Raw genomic sequence first — 18,293 nt, forward strand, 5'->3', positions numbered from 1 at the left:
CGCGTGTCGGAGGCGAGGCGACCCGGGACTTTAGAACGGCAACTTTTTGCGGCCCGCGTTCAGCAGATGCTCTCATAAACACATTACCATTTAGATCTCATTTAGGATTTCGAATTTCCCTGGTGTTTCTCATTTTGAGATTTAAAGTTTCCTTCTTCGTTCCTTCCCCCTTTCTGATTTTTAGTACTAGCGGCTCCTCCGACGAAGATGAAGAGTAATGGCGTCATGTAGTGAGTTACTGCTGTGCTGCATGCCGAGAAGTGATTATCGAAATGATGATCTTGATGAAAGAACGGCGGATTAGAGAAAAGGAAGTTTATTGCCTGAGGATTTTGTGATAGGCACTGACTGAAGTATTTAGCCTGAAGGAAGGCGACCAATAACAAGTGGAAAGGTTGCTGCCACATTAGATTTCATAGGAACTGAAGGGTAGAGGCGTGCATTCCCGCTCTTCTCACACTCATGAAAAGAAAAACAATGCCATACTGACATGGCAGTTAATTCCTCGTATATTTTCAAAGTCTGCACAGCAAAGCTATTGACACTCTTTTCTCACGCATCATCCAATCCTCTCTCAGCAAGAAGCATTATCCTCAGCCACACATCTACGTTATTGTGCCTCTGAGAAGGCGCCAAACGACTCTCTAGCGACACGTGGTTCTCCGCACATCCCTTCCCCCGCCACGCAGGTACGAAGAGAGAATGGAACGGAGTGGAGGTTGAATCAGGCACGCCGTTAATCGTGGAACATTGCCTCTGTGGGCCTCATCCATCTCGCGTCTCTGCCTGCCGGAGGAACAATACCTCCTCATCGCCAGAAGTAGCGCCATCTGGTCCGGCCGTGTTCCGAGTTAGGCAAGTTAAGCCACTAATTCCCGCCTGCATCAGCCAATCAGCTTGAGTGGCAGCGCTTCATTGCTGTCCATCTACCTCTGTCTATCCAAGCGACAGGTGGACTCTTGAGGTATTCATGGACTTGCTCGTGCCTGACCGACTAATAACAGACTGAAACTAATGTGTAACGCTGACAGACTGAGAACGTGTGAAGCTTAAAAAAGCTAGATTTAAGAAAGAGATGGGAAGGAAATGGTTGTCATATAGTGGCAGATGAATGGAATGGACTGAGTAATTCGGTTGTTATTACTGAGTCATTAGGGAGCTTTAAATTAGATAAGTTTATAGATGGGGATGATAAGTAGACTGCCACTTGTAAATCTGGTAATTCTTGCAGCTTTCTTTATTTTCTTATGTTCTTATGTGCTCTTCCGACTTGTTTGCACACCATAACGATATCTCGCCATGTTTATGTGACTCTGCGGCGCCTTCACCACTACACGCGACTCTGCAGTACCGTGCCCTCACTACACCCTAGGGAAAATTAAGGATGCTATAGTATTTCACACAGTCGTTCCCAGTGCTGTGTGCTCGTGTTCCTTAATTTTAGGCATTTATTTTATTTACTTATTTATCTTGTTCATTTAGAAAGTATGTAGCCCTAATTACTACATCACTTATTATCACGGAACATTTTGCTTCTCTACATGTTTTCCACCAAACACTACAAATTCCTCCTTATGTAGAATTTCTTTCGTTAGCACTCCACTCGTAAGATTTATCCCCCAAAGAAAATAATTCCACACACGATAAGTTAGTTAGGTTTTTAAATTCAACTTCAGTCTTTTGGCATGGAGGATAAAATTTTAATGCAGTAATAATATTGGAGGGTGAAATTCACTTGGGTGGAATAATTGCCTTTCTGCTGGACGACCGTAGTGGCGCAGGTCTCGGTGCACCAGCCACGCTATGCAGCACCATTTTTTTTTTTTTAAGCCGCACTCTGACTATCGCGCCGCAGAACTATTCCTACACCACATTTCGCCGCAAATTTCATCCTGCACCGTATGTCATCGCACTAATCCGAGTTGTACTGTTAGCAGCACTCAACACCGCCTGCAGACACACCAGGCCGCACACACACTCCCTAACACACCTCCAACTTTCTCAGCGCCAGCGTACACCTGTCGTATTTCTTGGCAGGCGTGTGGGAGAAATTCAAAGCGACCCACACCTCGCTTAGGAGTCTGGACCGCACTTAATGATCGCCTTGCCGCGCCCGCTCCGAGGAAAGGGCGGGGTAGCGCGACGCGTTACGACAAGGTGAACTTCCGCGAAAAAAATAAATAAATAAAGGGGAGAGGGGGAAGGAAAGGGGAAAAACAGGAAAACGTTGCTGATAGTTTTTGCTTGTAACCTTTCTTTTACACAGGCTCGTATTTTGACACGAAACCATGCGCACACATAGCACAGGCAAAGAAGTATACACACACATACACACACACACACACACACACACACACACACACACACACACACACACACACACACACACACACACATGCATCCACACCCGTGTTTACAACGGCAAATATTTAGATAAACAAACGATCTAATTTGAACTCGCCCTCTCATAAATACTTTGCACGCTTTGTACTACCAAGGTCTTGAATTATTAAAATAAATAGTGTGGAGAATTACTTTATTGGAAATATTTTTTAGCTTCAGCGGTTTGTCTAGTGGTTGTGAATTTTGTTCCTGTTTAATGTTTGTTTATAGAAAGCTATATTAAGGTGACAAATATTTGTTATAATCTCGAAAGTAATTAGTGTTTGTTTACTGAACACGTGAGCTACATGTGTGCGGTCTAATGAGCTTTCAAGAGTGGTGGTGCGTGGAGCGAAGAATTAGGCTGTTCCGGTAGCTGTCCCACTGTAATATAGGACAATTTCAGCTGCACATTCAGTAATTGGCTGCAGTGTACACAGGAGTCCTAATTACATGGCAATTTAGGCACACTCTGAGTTTATGAGGTTCAGCCTGACGGTGAACCCGACGGTGAACTCCACACTTGATGACACAATGGTAGGAAGGCTTGGAGCGAGGAAAACTAATATAGAACCCACCCTGTCTTGGTTTCACTGGGTCTCCTACGCGGCTCAGATGTGTGTGTGTGTGTGTGTGTGTGTGTGTGTGTGTGTGTAAAGAGGTCGGCAACAATCACGATAACAACTTGTGACCGCCGCCTTCGTCACCGCCTTGAATGCCAACAAGTTTTCTTAGCGGAAATAAGTTGACGAAGGCGTGAATAAGGGACGGCGGCCTCCACACTGCACCAGAGAAAGAAAATCCTGCCATGGAAAAAAAAAATGAAAATGTTTCGTTATATAAAGGGAAACGCGACTGAAAAATGGTGCGCGGGAATCAACTTTTGAGGGAAAGAAGCAACGAGGGAGTGACGGCAGTAGTGGCGGTTCGGGAGGGAGTAAGTGCGGTGAGAATGAAGAGGAGGAGGGAGGAGGACGAGAAGTGGTGCTTGTGGACATATTTTGTGTTGAGGGTAAGATAAAAAAAAAACGGACTTCAGTAAAGGGTTAAAGATTTCGTTGCTTGCTTATTGTTGTTGTCGTTTAAGGCAGCACTCGTAAACATGGGCATTTTGTCTAGTAACTGTCCACTAACACTGCTTGTGTCACCGGGCAAGACTTGAACAGAATCACTTAACCTCGCTCACTCTGGCGTGGAAACCTTTGGCCATCATGAATCAAACGCTCTTCTGAATCAACACTGCACTTTATATCTCTCCCAGGTCGAGTCAAGAGGGAGTGTGACGCTTCCTTCTCACTAAACACGGGCGAGGTGATGTGTGTGCTGCCGTAACTCCCGCGTGTTTGTTAGCACTATTGACTCATTCCTCACGCGAAATCACAATCTGATATTCGTCAACATAAGCATGAGTTTGTGCACGTCATTTTCATTCTGTTTAATTATCATCACTGGTCTGTTTGCTGTGTCTGGACGAGATAATGTGTCTCCACGCGTATAGACACCGTCCTCTGTCACTTATTCCCCTGTTCTCTCTCTCCTTCTCCCTTACTTTCCTTCTTTCGTGAATTTGTCCCATTTATGAATTCCGCCATCTCTCTCTCTCTCTCTCTCTCTCTCTCTCTCTCTCTCTCTCTCTCTCTCTCTCTCTCTCTCTCTCTCTCTCTCTCTCAGTCGTGTCCATGTCGTATCTCCTTAATTATTCCCTAACCCCACTTTTTTCAAGCCCTTTTTTCGCCCTCTCCGTTTCTCTGCTTTGTTTCCATCACCCTGTTTCTCCCTCCAAGACGCTGCCTCTCCCTCACATTGTCCCCAGCAGCAGCAGCACGTGTCCCACACAAAGCCGCGTCTCCCTCACGATTCCTACTACCCACACCATCCAATTAGTCTGCCACGCCCGCTCGACTGTAAACCCACCACCGCCATGCCTGTTCTGTCCGTGCCGAGATTACCATCCCTAACACGCCCGCTCACACGTTATCTCCTGCACCTTATCCTTCTCATACTTTTTTTCCTCCCTCATCCTCTTTGTCTTCCTCCTCCTCCTCTTCCTCCCTCTCTTTAGTTTCTGCCTCCGACACCAATGTTGTTGCCACAGCCAGCGCACGCCATCATTTCCGGTACGGTACATGACGCGAGAATATTATCGTTTTTTTCTTCGTGTATTCCTATGTTTCTTCATTTTCTTTAAGTCTTTCAGGAGCGCGTGAACCCAGAGAGAGAGAGAGAGAGAGAGATCAGATAAAATTGTCGACAGACCCAACTTTTAAGTTATTTTTATTTCCATAATATTGCTTCTGGAATGGCTTGGAGTCGGAATATAATAAAAAATTCCATTCGAAAATGACTGAAGGTCGGGGAGAGTCCAGGCCATGGCGGCGGCACACCTGAGGGGAGGCAGGTGAGCAGAGTTTCGGTGCTGCTTGAACACAAGCTGTTGTTCTCTTCAAGATCGAAATCTTGCACATTTGGGGTAATAGCCAGACCTAATTGCAGTCATGGCCTACATTTTGCCAGCAGCCTGCGTGTGAGTACCGCTGAGCAGAGTGGATGCAGGTGGTGGAACATCGGGAAACCGGTGTAAGAGGTAAGGGACGAGGATCAGGCGCGTAAAGAAAAAGAAAAAATCTTTACGAGAAAACCAGCTAATGCAGAAGAAATGTATTTTGGGAAGTGAAGGAGGAACCCGATCAAACACAACACGGAGAGAGAGAAGGGAGGGAAACACTAGCAATAACAATCTAATAGAGAAGTAAACACCCAACATTACTACAGCAAACCAAAGAGGATGAAAGATTTAAGCATACAAAAACAAATGAACACCCAAAAAACGAAGCCGTTCAACAAGAAAAAAATAAATAAATAAATAAACAAAATACTAACCGAGAAATTGCCGTAGCCGAGGTGGTCACAGGAACACTGGCAGCGGAGAATATGGTCCTGGATATCTCGAGGTAGGTTTTCCATGCTCCTGCTGAGTCGAGAACCCGTCCCGCCATCCCTGTGCACGCCCAGGCTATGGGGGTCCGGCGCGCTCTGCCCCTTGTGGTGGTGATGGTGGTGGGAGTTGTTTGGATTGAGGTGCTGGTGCTGGGCGTGGGTGTTGGGCGTCGTCTCACACTTAGCGTGGACATGGGCCTGTGTGGTGGAGTGCGTGTAGGTTTGGGAGGCGTGGGCGTGGGCGTGTGTGTCGACGTGAGGCTGCGACCGACTCTGAGGATCAAGGGGGCGACCCAAGGCGGTGGTCAGGCGCTCCTCAATGCTCAGTAATTTGGGAAGCTGTGGAAGAGTAGAGAGAGAGAGAGAAAGAGAGATAACGTTGGCTGTGGTTTAATATACACATGCTCTCTCTCTCTCTCTCTCTCTCTCTCTCTCTCTCTCTCTCTCTCTCTCTCTCTCTCTCTCTCTCTCTCTCTCTCTCTCTCTCTCTCTCTGGCTTTAAAGAGGAGCGGTGCAGCAGTGCGTGGGAGGAGATGCACCTTCGATATAGCACAATGTTTAGCGTTACAATGCATGCACTTAAAGAAGAAAGTCCATTACCAGTTTTCTACTTCAGTTTTCTTCCCTTTTTTTTCTGTATCGTTATGTAACTTGTTCTCCTTCCCCTTAGCACACGATTATTATGCCTTCAAATACACACACACACACACACACACACACACACATCTCTCTCTCTCTCTCTCTCTCTCTCTCTCTCTCTCTCTCTCTCTCTCTCTCTCTCTCTCTCTCTCTCTCTCTCTCTCTCTCTCTCTCTCTCTCTTCTTAACCTCCTCCACCTATTTCTCCTTGTCCCATCCTCCCTCACACAGCCACAGAATGACTCAGTTTTCTCTCCTTCTCCTGTATCTCTCCTTTTTCCACCTCTTCCTTCATTCCCAATCGTCTCATCCATCGTCATTTTTGCATCATGCAGTTTAATCAACACCAAACGCTCTGCACGCCTCCATATCTTTCTCTCCTCACCTCTACCCTTCTATTTTTCTCTTCCTTTATCCTTCCCTGGCTGCCATCGACTCCCCATCAAGCCTTCCCTCCCTCGCTTTCTCTCCACCTACGTCTCTCCACCTCTCCCTTCACTCCCACATGTCTTCCTCCTGTCAGTGTCTTAAGAGGTGCCCACATCACACAAGTAAAGAATGCATCTTGTAACCGGTTGATAAATTGGAGAAGAGATCAGATCCTTTCCATCTTGCTCTTTCTACATTCTCTCCATTGACTTATTTAGCTGTTCATCCTTCATCCCTTTCATTGTTAACATCATCAAAAGTTTATTATTACTTGAGTATAATTACTTCTTACTCTTGTGTCATTGTTGTTTGGGATGATCATCGGTTTAGTCTCTGGCAGGTATCGTGTTGGGGATGACGTGTGTGTGTGTGTGTGTGTGTGTGTGTGTGTGTGTGAGTGGGTGGGTGGGTGTGTGTGTGTTTGACATGCTAATATATATTTTTATTTCACCTTTATTTTCTTTCCTGGCTGACTTTGATGTATATTTTTGTTTCACCTTCACTTTCTTCCCACAAGGGCACTGCAATGGACACCCCGCCCGGCGTCTTTGGCTTGTTAAGTAGCCGGTACTTCTCCTCATGCCATATCTTGAATATTTTGCCGCGTTTCTAATCTGTCTCTGTATAGGATATTAATTTCAAGATCAGTAGAAAACGTGGTAATAACACAAAATCAGTGTTCTAAATTTGGCCCAAGCCCTTCAGCTTTTGGTTTACAAGTTTATTACATCTCCACTTTGAAGTCAACATTCACATCGTTTTATTTCTGTCCATAATCATTTTTTTTTTTTTTCCCTTCCTGCCGCCTCGCATTTTGTCTTCCCGCGTATCCAACCCTGAATAATACATCAGCAAACGTCTGACTTTTTTTTTTTTTCCCCGGCGTGGCTCTTCGTGCATCTGAAGGTTTATAGCGAGAAGCAGCAGCAGTTTTAGGTTGCCACTGAGACTTCCATCTGGGTTTCCTTTATGTGTTTCAAAGATAATGGCAAATTATTGGGAAAGATTTTTGAGGATCAAATCTGACAGCGCACTGCAGCCATCAGAACGTTTGGCTCAAAGTGACATCAGTCGCCGTATAAATTATACATGATTACCTTACCATACATCTCATTCACTTTTGAGATTTAAGTAGTAGACTTAACCAATTACGTTGCATTTAAGTAGCTGCTTCCGTAATCTGCTCCTGCCCCGCCCCAGCGCTGGAGTCCATACAACTTATGGGTAATAGATGAGCATAGGTATGTATTTTAAATGAAGGGACTGCCACGCGTAGGGTTATTAGCCTCTTGCACTTTTTGCTTTTATTCTGAATACGGTCAGATTTTCTTTACATTTTTTTCTGTATTAAAAAGTCAAATGTTGATAAAGTTAAATGCTTTTTATGATGAGAAAGAATGCTCCCAAGAGCAGCATGATGAGAGAGATGTCATAGAGAAGGATGAACGAATGGGAATCCACCTACCGCACAAACGGACGACGCTCTGCCGGCCGTCGGGGGCTGTGGGGGGCAGGGAACTAAGCCCAGGTGGGAAGTCTGGCTTGGCATGATTCCTGGCCGCCCCCACGAGCACGGGGTGCGTAACGAGGTCGGCCCCCCAAGGCAGCAGGGGTCGGAGCAGGCACAGGGAGGCTGCGCCTGGAGGCGGCAGGTGGCACAATCCATTTCTGGATCCACCCATTCCTCCCGGTGGTAGCGGTGTGGCGGGTATGGCGGCAGAGGGGGACACGGGCGAGTCTGGTCCTCCAGTGAAGAGTCGGACATGCATCCAGCACAGCGGGAGTCGCTGCTCATGTCACAACGGACGGACGGCCGAGGCCCAGGCGGGCAGCAGTGGTGCTGGGAAGGGGCGCGATAGTTTCTTGGCAAGGTTTGGCTCACCACGTCCACCCCCACCACGGCCCGTCCACTTCTCACGCCCCCCCGCCCACTCCTTACTTCGCCTCTCCCAGACAGCAATTCCATCCTACCTCCGCCGCCCCGCCAAGGGGCAGCACGCCGCAACACACAGTCTGTTCAAGCGTCCTGCAGTGCGGCGCCACGCCCTTCCCGAGTCCTAGCGGCGCGCCGCCCCACACATCATCACGTCGAGCTTCACCCAAGGTCACCACTGACGGTGCGTCACCCACTCACGTATAGGTTGCACCGGCCTGTATCGTCATGGTAACCGCGAGTTACCGCGTTGCCGCGTCTTTTATTGAAGGAATGACACTTCCTGAGTGTCCCCTCAGATCTCCGCGCAGGAGCGTTCTGAAGTAGCGACTCTTCTCTTCACATGGTCCACTGAGGCACGGGAGAAGGCACTACCTGACTAACACCGACATGGTAAGGACAAAGAAAGAAAACGAATAAAGTTGCAAGACGAAATGAACCTTGTAAAGCACCACCTCTTTGCTGCCGTCCCACGCAGAGCAGGGAACCCCGCTAGACCTTTAGTCCCCGCGCACCAGATCATCGGGATAAATGGATCAACATAAAACGAGCTTTGCAGGAGTCTGAGTCTCCATTGACAGTAATCTGCATAAAGGCTGGAAATGACGTTCTGCCGACAAGCCTCGGAAATAGCGGATTGATATATCTTTTATTGAGTGTTCAAAGAATTCACCAAAGAATGCCATTGTGATGTAAATAGAGATTAAATTTATTCCTGTGAAATTGAAATAAACATTTTTCTAAAAGTATTTATCAAGGTTAACGAAAATGTAATTAGATTATTTAACATTAATAAAAGGCAGTTAATACTCATATGCAAATAGAAGCCTGAGAGCAAAGTTACTCTTAGGATGGGCGAGGTAGTATGCACAAGGAAGGGCAGCAGATGTACGCAGGTGTGATGTAAGGGAAAGAGAGGATTAGGAAGAGGGAGATTTAGGGCTGAGCAAGGAAGAAGAGACGGAGATGAAAATGAATTACATGTCTCCGCTGCTTAAGTTTTGCCTCAAGGAAACTGCAGACTGTTACCAGATTCCTACCATTCTTGCTATCAGCTTTTAAAAGACAGCAAGCGTATTGTTACGAAATTAGACAATCCAACAACACACACACACACACACACACACACACACACACACACACACACACACACACACACACACACACACACACACACACACACACACACACACACCAAAAATTACAAATAATCATAATGTTACTAACGACAGTGATTATATAGACAATAAAAAATAATGAATGTATTGGTAATAACAGTAATAGTAGTAGTAATAGTAGCAGTCGTGTAATGATGGTAGCAGCAGCAGCAACACTCCAAACAGTTATAGTAGTAAAGTTTATGATAATGCTCTTTCTAACATCAAGCCAATTATTATATCAATGTCACAATGGCGATATGTAGGAAAAGCACGAATATTGCAGATGGTGTCTCGACATAACTAACTTTCCTTCTTTTCTTACCCACGAGTAACTTCATAGTGGAGGTAGTAAAGGTAAGTGTTGTTATTACTGAGCCAATCTCCCGGTGAGGAAGGATGAGGCGGGTGCAAGAGCATTAGTTAAATCAGATGCTGGTCTCTTTTGACAAGTAAATATTTGCTGGCCTGCCTTGATTTGAGAGCGCTCGGTGGATGTACCCTGCGATGATTTTCTACGCTCGTGTTGCTTGTTTCCTCTCACGCTCGCAATGTTTCGGAGTTCTACGTAGTTACTTGTGATAATTTTTTTTATTGTGTGTGTGTGTGTGTGTGTGTGTGTGTGTGTGTGTTGGTGTATGTGTGCACTTTTCTTACGCCCTCCCCCACACTCGCATCATTAGGTCTCTCTCTCTCTCTCTCTCTCTCTCTCTCTCTCTCTCTCTCTCTCTCTCTCTCTCTCTCTCTCTCTCTCTCTCTCTCTCTCTCTCTCTCTCTCTCTCTCTCTCAGATACACACACCCTCCCCTCCAGAAATATGGAGGCACCTCATGATTCATTATAATAGCATCCAGATATTGTCCCACATAACTCACAGCCCCTTCTCTTCTAGCACGTTTTTTTCTTCCTTTCTTCTCTTCTTAATTTTTTTCTCACTCTCCTTCCCCAATCTTACCTCTTTTCCCTTCACAACTTCCTTCACTGCTTGTATTACACTAGCGTATCCATTATTTTTCTTGCTACAGTTCATTTGGTGATAGTTATCTCTTTTCCTCTTCTGATTTACTTTATCTTCGGTAGTTAGTGTGTGTTTCCTTTCCTTTCCGTTCTTTTCCTATAATTCTTTTTTTCTGATTTTTACGTTCAGCTTTTCACTTTTCATTTAATAGTTTTTTTTTTTTTTATTTAAAGATTTCAGTACCTCATTTTTTATTTTATTTTTTTTAATTAGTAATACTCCATTTATTCATTTATTTTTTTCAAACTAACTTGATCTTTGCGTATTTACGTATGACTGAAGTGAATAATTACCATGAAATTTTATATGTTGAAATCAAACTGATGTCCGCAAAACGATTGGAATGGCGGTGCAATTTTTACTCCCCACAAATTAAGCAGGATTTTGAAAAAAGCCAAGAGGTTTGATGCGGCTGGTGTCATTACTCGTGAGGCAGCCTGGCGGTGTGTTGGCTAAAGTGAACCATCAGTCTGGGTTTCCCGGTTATGAAACGAACCTGAGGAGGGAGAAGCAAACTTTTTCGGACCAAGAAAGTTAATGTAATAAAAGAAGTTACTTAAATTGATAAAGTTGTGTGTCTACCTATCTCTGCGTCTGCTTGCATCGTTCACTCTTGTCTTTATAAGCAAAAAATATTAAAACTAAGAATTATCATAGAAATTATACTGAAAATGTGCTGTATAATTTCAAACATGTGTAAACCTATTAAATGTACAGGTAAGGATGACTAGATTGGGGAAAAAAATGGTTGACAGCGATGCAACAGGGGAAGAGATGAAAGTCAAGAGAGATGTGTTGGATGTCACGTGCTGAGATATCCGGGAAATAAAAATGAAGAGGAACAAAATAACAACATAAATTTAATTCACTCTGACAGCTGTAACGAACACACACACACCAGCGCCACTACGCCAGAGAGAGAGAGAGAGAGAGAGAGAGAGAGAGAGAGAGAGAGAGAGAGAGAGAGAGAGAGAGAGAGAGAGAGAGAGAGAGAGAGAGAGAGAGAGAGAGAGAGAATTTTTATTTTAATTTCTCCTTCATTTAATTTAAAAGATGACCAAGGTTCTTTCAACTTTCCATCTTTTCCTTATATCTTCTTACAGTTTTATGCTTCTTATTGCCAGTTTGGTTTGCTTCCCCCTTCCTCTATCCTCCATCCTTCCTTCCTTCCTTCCTTCCTTCCTTCCTTCCTTTCCTCCCTCCTCTACCCTCCGTCCCTTCCTCCGTCCCTTCCTCCCATACTCATCTTAATTCTTTGGTTCCTCTTTACTTATCCCCAGTGTTCTTTTTTTCATGACTCAGCTGATATACTGTCCTCTTATTCTTCCTCTTGCACCCGTTTCTTTTCTCATTTTCCTATTCCTCCGCCTACTATTCTTTTCACTGGTAAAATTCATGACCAGAGGCACAAACTCCTACTTTTCTCTCCCTCCTCCTCCTCCTGTGTTCCCTTCACTGGGTAGGTTTCTGTTGTTTGCATTAAGTGTTGAATCAGTGTGGGCATTTTTGCTTCTCTTGGGGAGCTTAAAGAATACGCGGAAATTACACCCCATTACGATCATATTCTGAATGTCTGGACTAGTTTGTAAATGTGTGTGTGTGTGTGTGTGTGTGTGTGTGTGTGTGTGTGTGTGTGTGTGTGTGTGTGTGTGTGTAAGTCTACGCATTCAACTAGAACGGTTTGATTCAGTATTATCAAGGTTTCGAGGAAGGACAAAAAAACATTACAGACATCTTTCCCTCCTCCTCCTCCTCCTCCTCCTCCTCCTCCTCCTCCTCCTTCTCTTCCTTCTTCTCCTTTTCCTTCTTTTTCTCTTTCTCTTTCTCTTTCTCGTTCTCTCTTTCCTCCTCCTCCTCCTCCTCCTCTTCTAACAGAGAGAGAGAGAGAGAGAGAGAGAGAAACCCGAAGTAAAAGACGATAAGGAAAGAAATGGATTGCCAGCAGCACTGCGTGGAACAAAGAGTTATCTGCAAAAATTACCTGAAGTGAACGAAAAACCACGAAACAAACTTGGTGATTGAATTTACAACATCGGTAATTTCGAAAGTACCATTAGAGATGAGTTTTTACGAGAGAAGAATTTAGATACCGGTTTTTCATTTATTTATTTTTTTTTTTATTTATTTATTTTTTTTTTTCCACCGCAAAACTCGATAACGTATTTGCCTTTTGGATTATTGTTTTGGTGCTCGAAATGCAAAATATATTGACATTTTTTTCTTTTTTTGCCCGTTAAACACTCTCTCTCTCTCTCTCTCTCTCTCTCTCTCTCTCTCTCTCTCTCTCTCTCTCTCTCTCTCTCTCTCTCTCTCTCTCTCTCTCTCTAACAGCAGGTTTTGCCTTTGGTTGTTCATATCAGAGAGTGAAAATGTTGTACAGTGTAGGGATGCAGCACACTACAGCGTTTGTTTTCGTTAGTGGGGAGGGAGGAAGGCTTGACGGTGCCGCCACGTGATATAAGAGCCGTAAGGAACAAAAAAGGAAGATAAGTTAAATATAAGAATGAGGTGAGGTAGATAATGGTTCGGGAAGCGGATGATGGAAGGGAAAGAAAGGCAAAACAGATTGTGAGGAAGTAGATAATTGTAATAAAGACGTTATTGTAGTAAGTGGATTAAGTAATTGTTGAAGGTAAGCAGTCACTCGAGAATATAAGTGGGGTAAGGATACAAAAGAGATGAATAAAAGAATAATGAGTGTTTAAGGTAATGGAAAGGAAGATATTTTTTTTGGTTATGTGTATGAAACGAGACACAACTGAGAGGAAAACAGAGAGGTAGTGGGAGTAATAGGGTTGGGAAACTAAGGGGTAGTAGTCTTGGATTGTTTGAACACAGCAGCGCCTTAAAGAGGGAAGACAGGAAAACTGAGCACCAAGAGAACTAGGAAGTATTTTAGAGTTCAAACACACACACACACACACACACACACACACACACACACATACACACACAGCGAGAGGTATTGTAGTAGTAGTAGTAGTAGTAGTCAGTGCAGTTAATTAAATACTAGGAAACTTAGTTCATAACACAGAAATGCATCACATCCTATTTTAATGGTTTAGTTAATCTGCCATTTGTTTTATTTTATTTTTAATTAATTTCCCTAACGACTGACAGCTTTGAAGTGAAATGGAAGTGGACATCAGTTTTTTTTTTACACCTTTATTTATGTCGATCTTCATTTCCTGTAGTTGGATTTTAAGAATATGAAAACACACACACACACACACTTGAAGGACGCGTATCAGCAGACATTACACATCGCGAAAAGACAGACAACATATGGTGTGAGTGGAAGAGGCAGTGGTGGTGTAGATGCTGGTGGTGGCAGTCATAGGATACTGAATGATGGTAGCAGCAAGACAGGCGGCATTAGAGAAGCTGTGGTTAATCAATGAGAGACGAATGTATAGTGGTTTTTCATTTGTATTTACAGGGAATCGAACCTGTGACAAATGCCTGTAACATAACGGCGTTATAATCACTTGCCTGAAGGATGTGTCTCCAATACTCTACCGAGCTGAGTTTATTATTCAGCCCAGTGGCTTTATTGATAGTAAGGCTGGTGGTGGTAGTGGTGGTGGTGGTCTGGCGCTAACGTTTGGTTGGAGTATATTGTGTCAGCAGGTGATGGTGGTGCCACTGGTGGAAGGAAGAGGTGAAGTGTGGGAGAGAGGCATTGGTGTTTATGGTGAGGTTGGTGGACGTGGTGGTGATGCTGGTGATGGAGATGCCGATGGTTGTGGCGTTGATGGTGATGTGTTTGCAGATCATTAACAAGGTTCAGCCCAGCCATCCACATCCCGCGGGCTACATGCTCCACGCACCACTCACATCATCACGTCATTTCCCCGTACTGCCGGCGTAAAACTCGTATCAGTCTGACCACTTCTGTTTTTCTTCCCACTTCATTAACAATTCCCACCTGTCCGCTATCCGACCTCCACACACACACACACACACACACACACACACACACACACACACACACACACACACGTGCCGCGCCAACACCTCCAGATTGGAATACGAAACCATTTGCTCTTTTAACTTAATTACAGGCAAATCAGCACAACATTCAGTGCACCACCGCAAGCCGAAGCGAATCACGCCTTAAAAAGTGTTTTGGTGTCGACACCGCTACTAAACCTGCCTTGCTTGTCCGCGTGCCCCTGACTCGCTCCTCGGTGCTTTGTAAAACGCCTCCGTTCATTGATAGATATATAGATAGATAAATAAAATCTCTCTCTCTCTCTCTCTCTCTCTCTCTCTCTCTCTCTCTCTCTCTCTCTCTCTCTCTCTCTCTCTCTCTCTCTCTCTCTCTCTCTCTCTCTCTCTCCGTAACTTTCCACAACGTAACAGCCTCATAGGGGCAGAATTACCTTTGGTGTTTCAACTTTTCTCTCGTCCTGAAACTTACTGCATCTCGTGCGGAGAGAGAGAGAGAGAGAGAGAGAGAGAGAGAGAGAGAGAGAGAGAGAGAGAGAGAGAGAGAGAGAGAGAGAGAGAGAGAGACTGCTACCAAAACGCACCACACACACACACACACACACACACACACACACACACACACACACACACACACACACACACACACACACACACACATTTACATGCACTCTCAGAAATAGGTCATAGCCAATATTTTCTTCCCGCTGCGTGGTTGTGAAGGTCATAGGGGTCGCTGCGCCACCTTTATGGACCTCTCGTGTCTACTTTTCCTGTGTCCGGTGCACGCTTGCCTCTCACCGTGATGCTTGATGTGTACTAGTGTCACCGAATGTCTCCTTTGTAACACACCATTTCTGTATCCCTACGTTTGTTTTCTCATCTTTCGTCTGCCTGGGAAGTAATAATTGTTTTCTCGTTGTCATGATTTCTTCAAAGGTTTAGGTTACTACAGCATTCCTTGATCAACGTCTTCCTATACATCTATACGTCTTCCTCATACATCACACGTTAATTCCCAGCATCTCCCCCCATTATGATCCTCTTACTGAATTTATTCCCATATTCCCACATAGACACAGAACATAATACGGCAAATTTCTCATACATTTCTTCTATTTTCTCTTTCTTATTCCAAAAAACAAAGCCTTGCCATCCAGATACTGTTAATGCCACCCTAAATTTTCGCCCCTCTCCTTGCTTATGGGACATTCGTAGCTACACGGTTTCTGTTTCATTGGAACCTACTTCTGACTAAACTCTCTTGTCTGATATACTCTTTCAGCATTTAGAAATATCTCCTCTCTCTTTATCTTTATAATTGCACTCTTTAGTACATTCGCTTTTACTGTCATCTCTCTAAAGTATGCAATTTAATATGACCGCTTCCTTGTTTCTTCCGTTCAAGTGTGTATCTTATGATCTTTCTAGTCATCTTCATTTCCTCACTGCTATGCATCATTACTTCCTCGTTCATATACATATTTTTCGCCTCTCTCCGCTCCACTTACATTGTAATATGAAAATGAGAAGAGGAGGAGGAGGAGGAGGAGGAGGAAAACAAAACACAACACTACACATCAGCTACTAAGAAATCTCAATAATTATCTGAAAATCAATGGAGTTGGATGCGTTACACGTTGGAGGCGAATATTGAGTAAATTCCCTGACCACGAAGGCAATGTACGGTCATTAGCACTGACGCCCACCATTAGGTAGGTTTTGAGCTGCTGCAGCCGGAGGGGACCGCAGCAGCAGGTGTGTGTGTGTGTGTGTGTGTGTGTGTGTGTGTGTGTATGTATGTATGTATGTGTGTGCTAGTTTCTCTCTAAATGTAGAATATAAGGAAGAATATGTACATTTAATTTGGAGAGAGAGAGAGAGAGAGAGAGAGAGAGAGAGAGAGAGAGAGAGAGAGAGAGAGAGAGAGAGAGAGAGAGAGAGAGAGAGAGAGAGAGAGAGAGAGAGAGAGCTTTACCTCCAGTGCAATAACTCAATTTTGTTCCCGGATTAGTGTTCAGTATGGTTAGCAAGGCACGGGCGAAGAAAAATATTAGAAAAAAAACACTAAGGTAATAAGGTAAGTAGAAAAGACCCGCTGCTGTACACAAGAGTAAAATAAGAGGAGAGTTCTTCAAATATATTACCATGTCCCTCAAAGAGATTGTACATTGCAGGTAACTTTTAAGGAGTTAATTACGCTTTTGTTGTAAGTAGTCGTGAAGGCCCTCGGGATACTGTGAGAGAGAGAGAGAGAGAGAGAGAGAGAGAGAGAGAGAGAGAGAGAGAGAGAGAGAGAGGGGTATAAATAAGAGAAGATTGTGTTTATATGCTCAACTATTATCATCATGAGCTATATAATCTGTGTTGCAACGGCTTATAGATGGGATGTGTGTAGTTAGTGGTGGTGGTGGTGGTGGTGGTGGTGGTGGTGGTGACGGCAAAAATTACTAATAGCGATGCTTAATTTAGACATGATAAGATTAGATGATCGTTTCGTTTTGTTTTTCTAGAGTTATTTCGCTCTAGAATTGGTGTAATAATGATAGTTAGAAATAGTGATGATATTGTTGTTATTATTGCAGTTGTTATTATTGGTAGTAGTATTTTGGTGGTGGTGGTGATGATGGTGGTGGGCCTAATGGTAGTGGTAATGATACTACTACTACTACTACTACTACTACTACTACTACTACTACTACTACTACTACCATTACCACTACCACTACTACTACTACTACTGCTGCTACTGCTGCTGCTGGTTATAATATCTATCGAAAGCTAGTTAGTTCTGTTTGATTTCGAATATGAGATGAAGGGTAGTTTTTTTTTTTTCCGTGTCAACTGTGAAGAGACCCAAACGTTGCCTTACCAGCGGAACAGTTGCTTATGAAGAGGGGAAAAAATATTACCTTCCAGTATACTTTCATGCACACGTACACACACACACACACACACACACACACACACACATCGTCACGTAGTTAAAACGACGGAGAAAGAGATCATGTTGTTTTTTTTTACGGATAAAAATAAGTTTCAATGAATGTTTAAGAAATCCATATAAAATCATTCATAACCACAATACAACCACTTCAATACGTATGTAATGCACTGAAAACTTTTCCTCAAACATATCTTTTTTTTTTTTCATGCGAATAATTTCTAAACGTGTCAATGTGATATCGACGAGAGAGTGTAAGAGAGACCACGACGGTGAGACACGAAGAGGCATGGAGCCGCACGCACACACATACACACATACGTAAGCATAACCGCACGCACGACACACGCCAGTGAGAAGCCTCCGTGAGAGGGTGCGTCCGTTCTTTCCGGCGCTCTGTTACACACTGTCACGTGGAGCAGAGCGGTGCCTCGGCCAGTTATCAGGTCGCAGTGCACAGCCTCCCCATCCTCCTTCGCTTCCCCGCCCTCGCTTCTCTCCATCCCTCATTGTACCTATGTATGTATGTATGTATGAACATGTTGTACTACCCTTTTTTTTCCAATATTACAGTCTATATAGTTATCTCTCTCTATCTCTCTCTCTCTCTCTCTCTCTCTCTCTCTCTCTCTCTCTCTCTCTCTCTCTCTCTCTCTCTCTCTCTCTCTCTCGCTGTTTTATTGTATGCCATCGCTCATTTATGCCTCAAATACGAGAAAAAAACAGTTGTATCGAAAACTCGTTCACTAATTCTTAATTTGACTTTGGTGCCGGACGCTTGCTGTGTTCTCCTCAACTTCGGCTCCGTTTTGTGTTCTCTTGGTCTGTAGTTTCATCCCGACTGTGGCTTCTCATTGCTAAAGATTTATGTCACCTTTAAATAATGTTTTCAGTATTCCTGTGAA

General features: G+C 44.0%; 2 protein-coding genes across 9 annotated transcripts in view; one reads left to right on the forward strand and one right to left on the reverse strand.

Annotated features, from left to right (window-relative positions):
* Positions 1-17,909, reverse strand: part of LOC135110606 (dipeptidase 1-like) — a 125,574-nt gene extending 107,665 nt beyond the window's left edge. The window contains exons 1-3 of one of the 3 annotated variants that reach the window (XM_064023114.1): positions 17,730-17,909; positions 7,852-8,698; positions 5,263-5,658 (exon numbers count right to left, since the gene is read on the reverse strand). In XM_064023114.1, the coding sequence (XP_063879184.1) occupies positions 5,263-5,658; positions 7,852-8,352 (897 nt within the window). In that variant the 5' untranslated portion in view covers positions 8,353-8,698; positions 17,730-17,909. Of the gene's footprint in view, positions 1-5,262; positions 5,659-7,851; positions 9,486-17,709 lie in introns of those variants that run through there. The other 2 variants (XM_064023113.1, XM_064023115.1) reach the window with 2 other exon arrangements.
* Positions 1-18,293, forward strand: part of LOC135110609 (UDP-glycosyltransferase UGT5-like) — an 88,455-nt gene that overhangs the window by 59,579 nt on the left and 10,583 nt on the right. The gene's annotated exons all lie outside the window — the stretch shown is intronic.

The sequence above is a fragment of the Scylla paramamosain genome, chromosome 20 (genome assembly GCF_035594125.1).
Source record: "Scylla paramamosain isolate STU-SP2022 chromosome 20, ASM3559412v1, whole genome shotgun sequence".
Classification (NCBI taxonomy): Eukaryota; Metazoa; Arthropoda; class Malacostraca; order Decapoda; family Portunidae; genus Scylla; species Scylla paramamosain.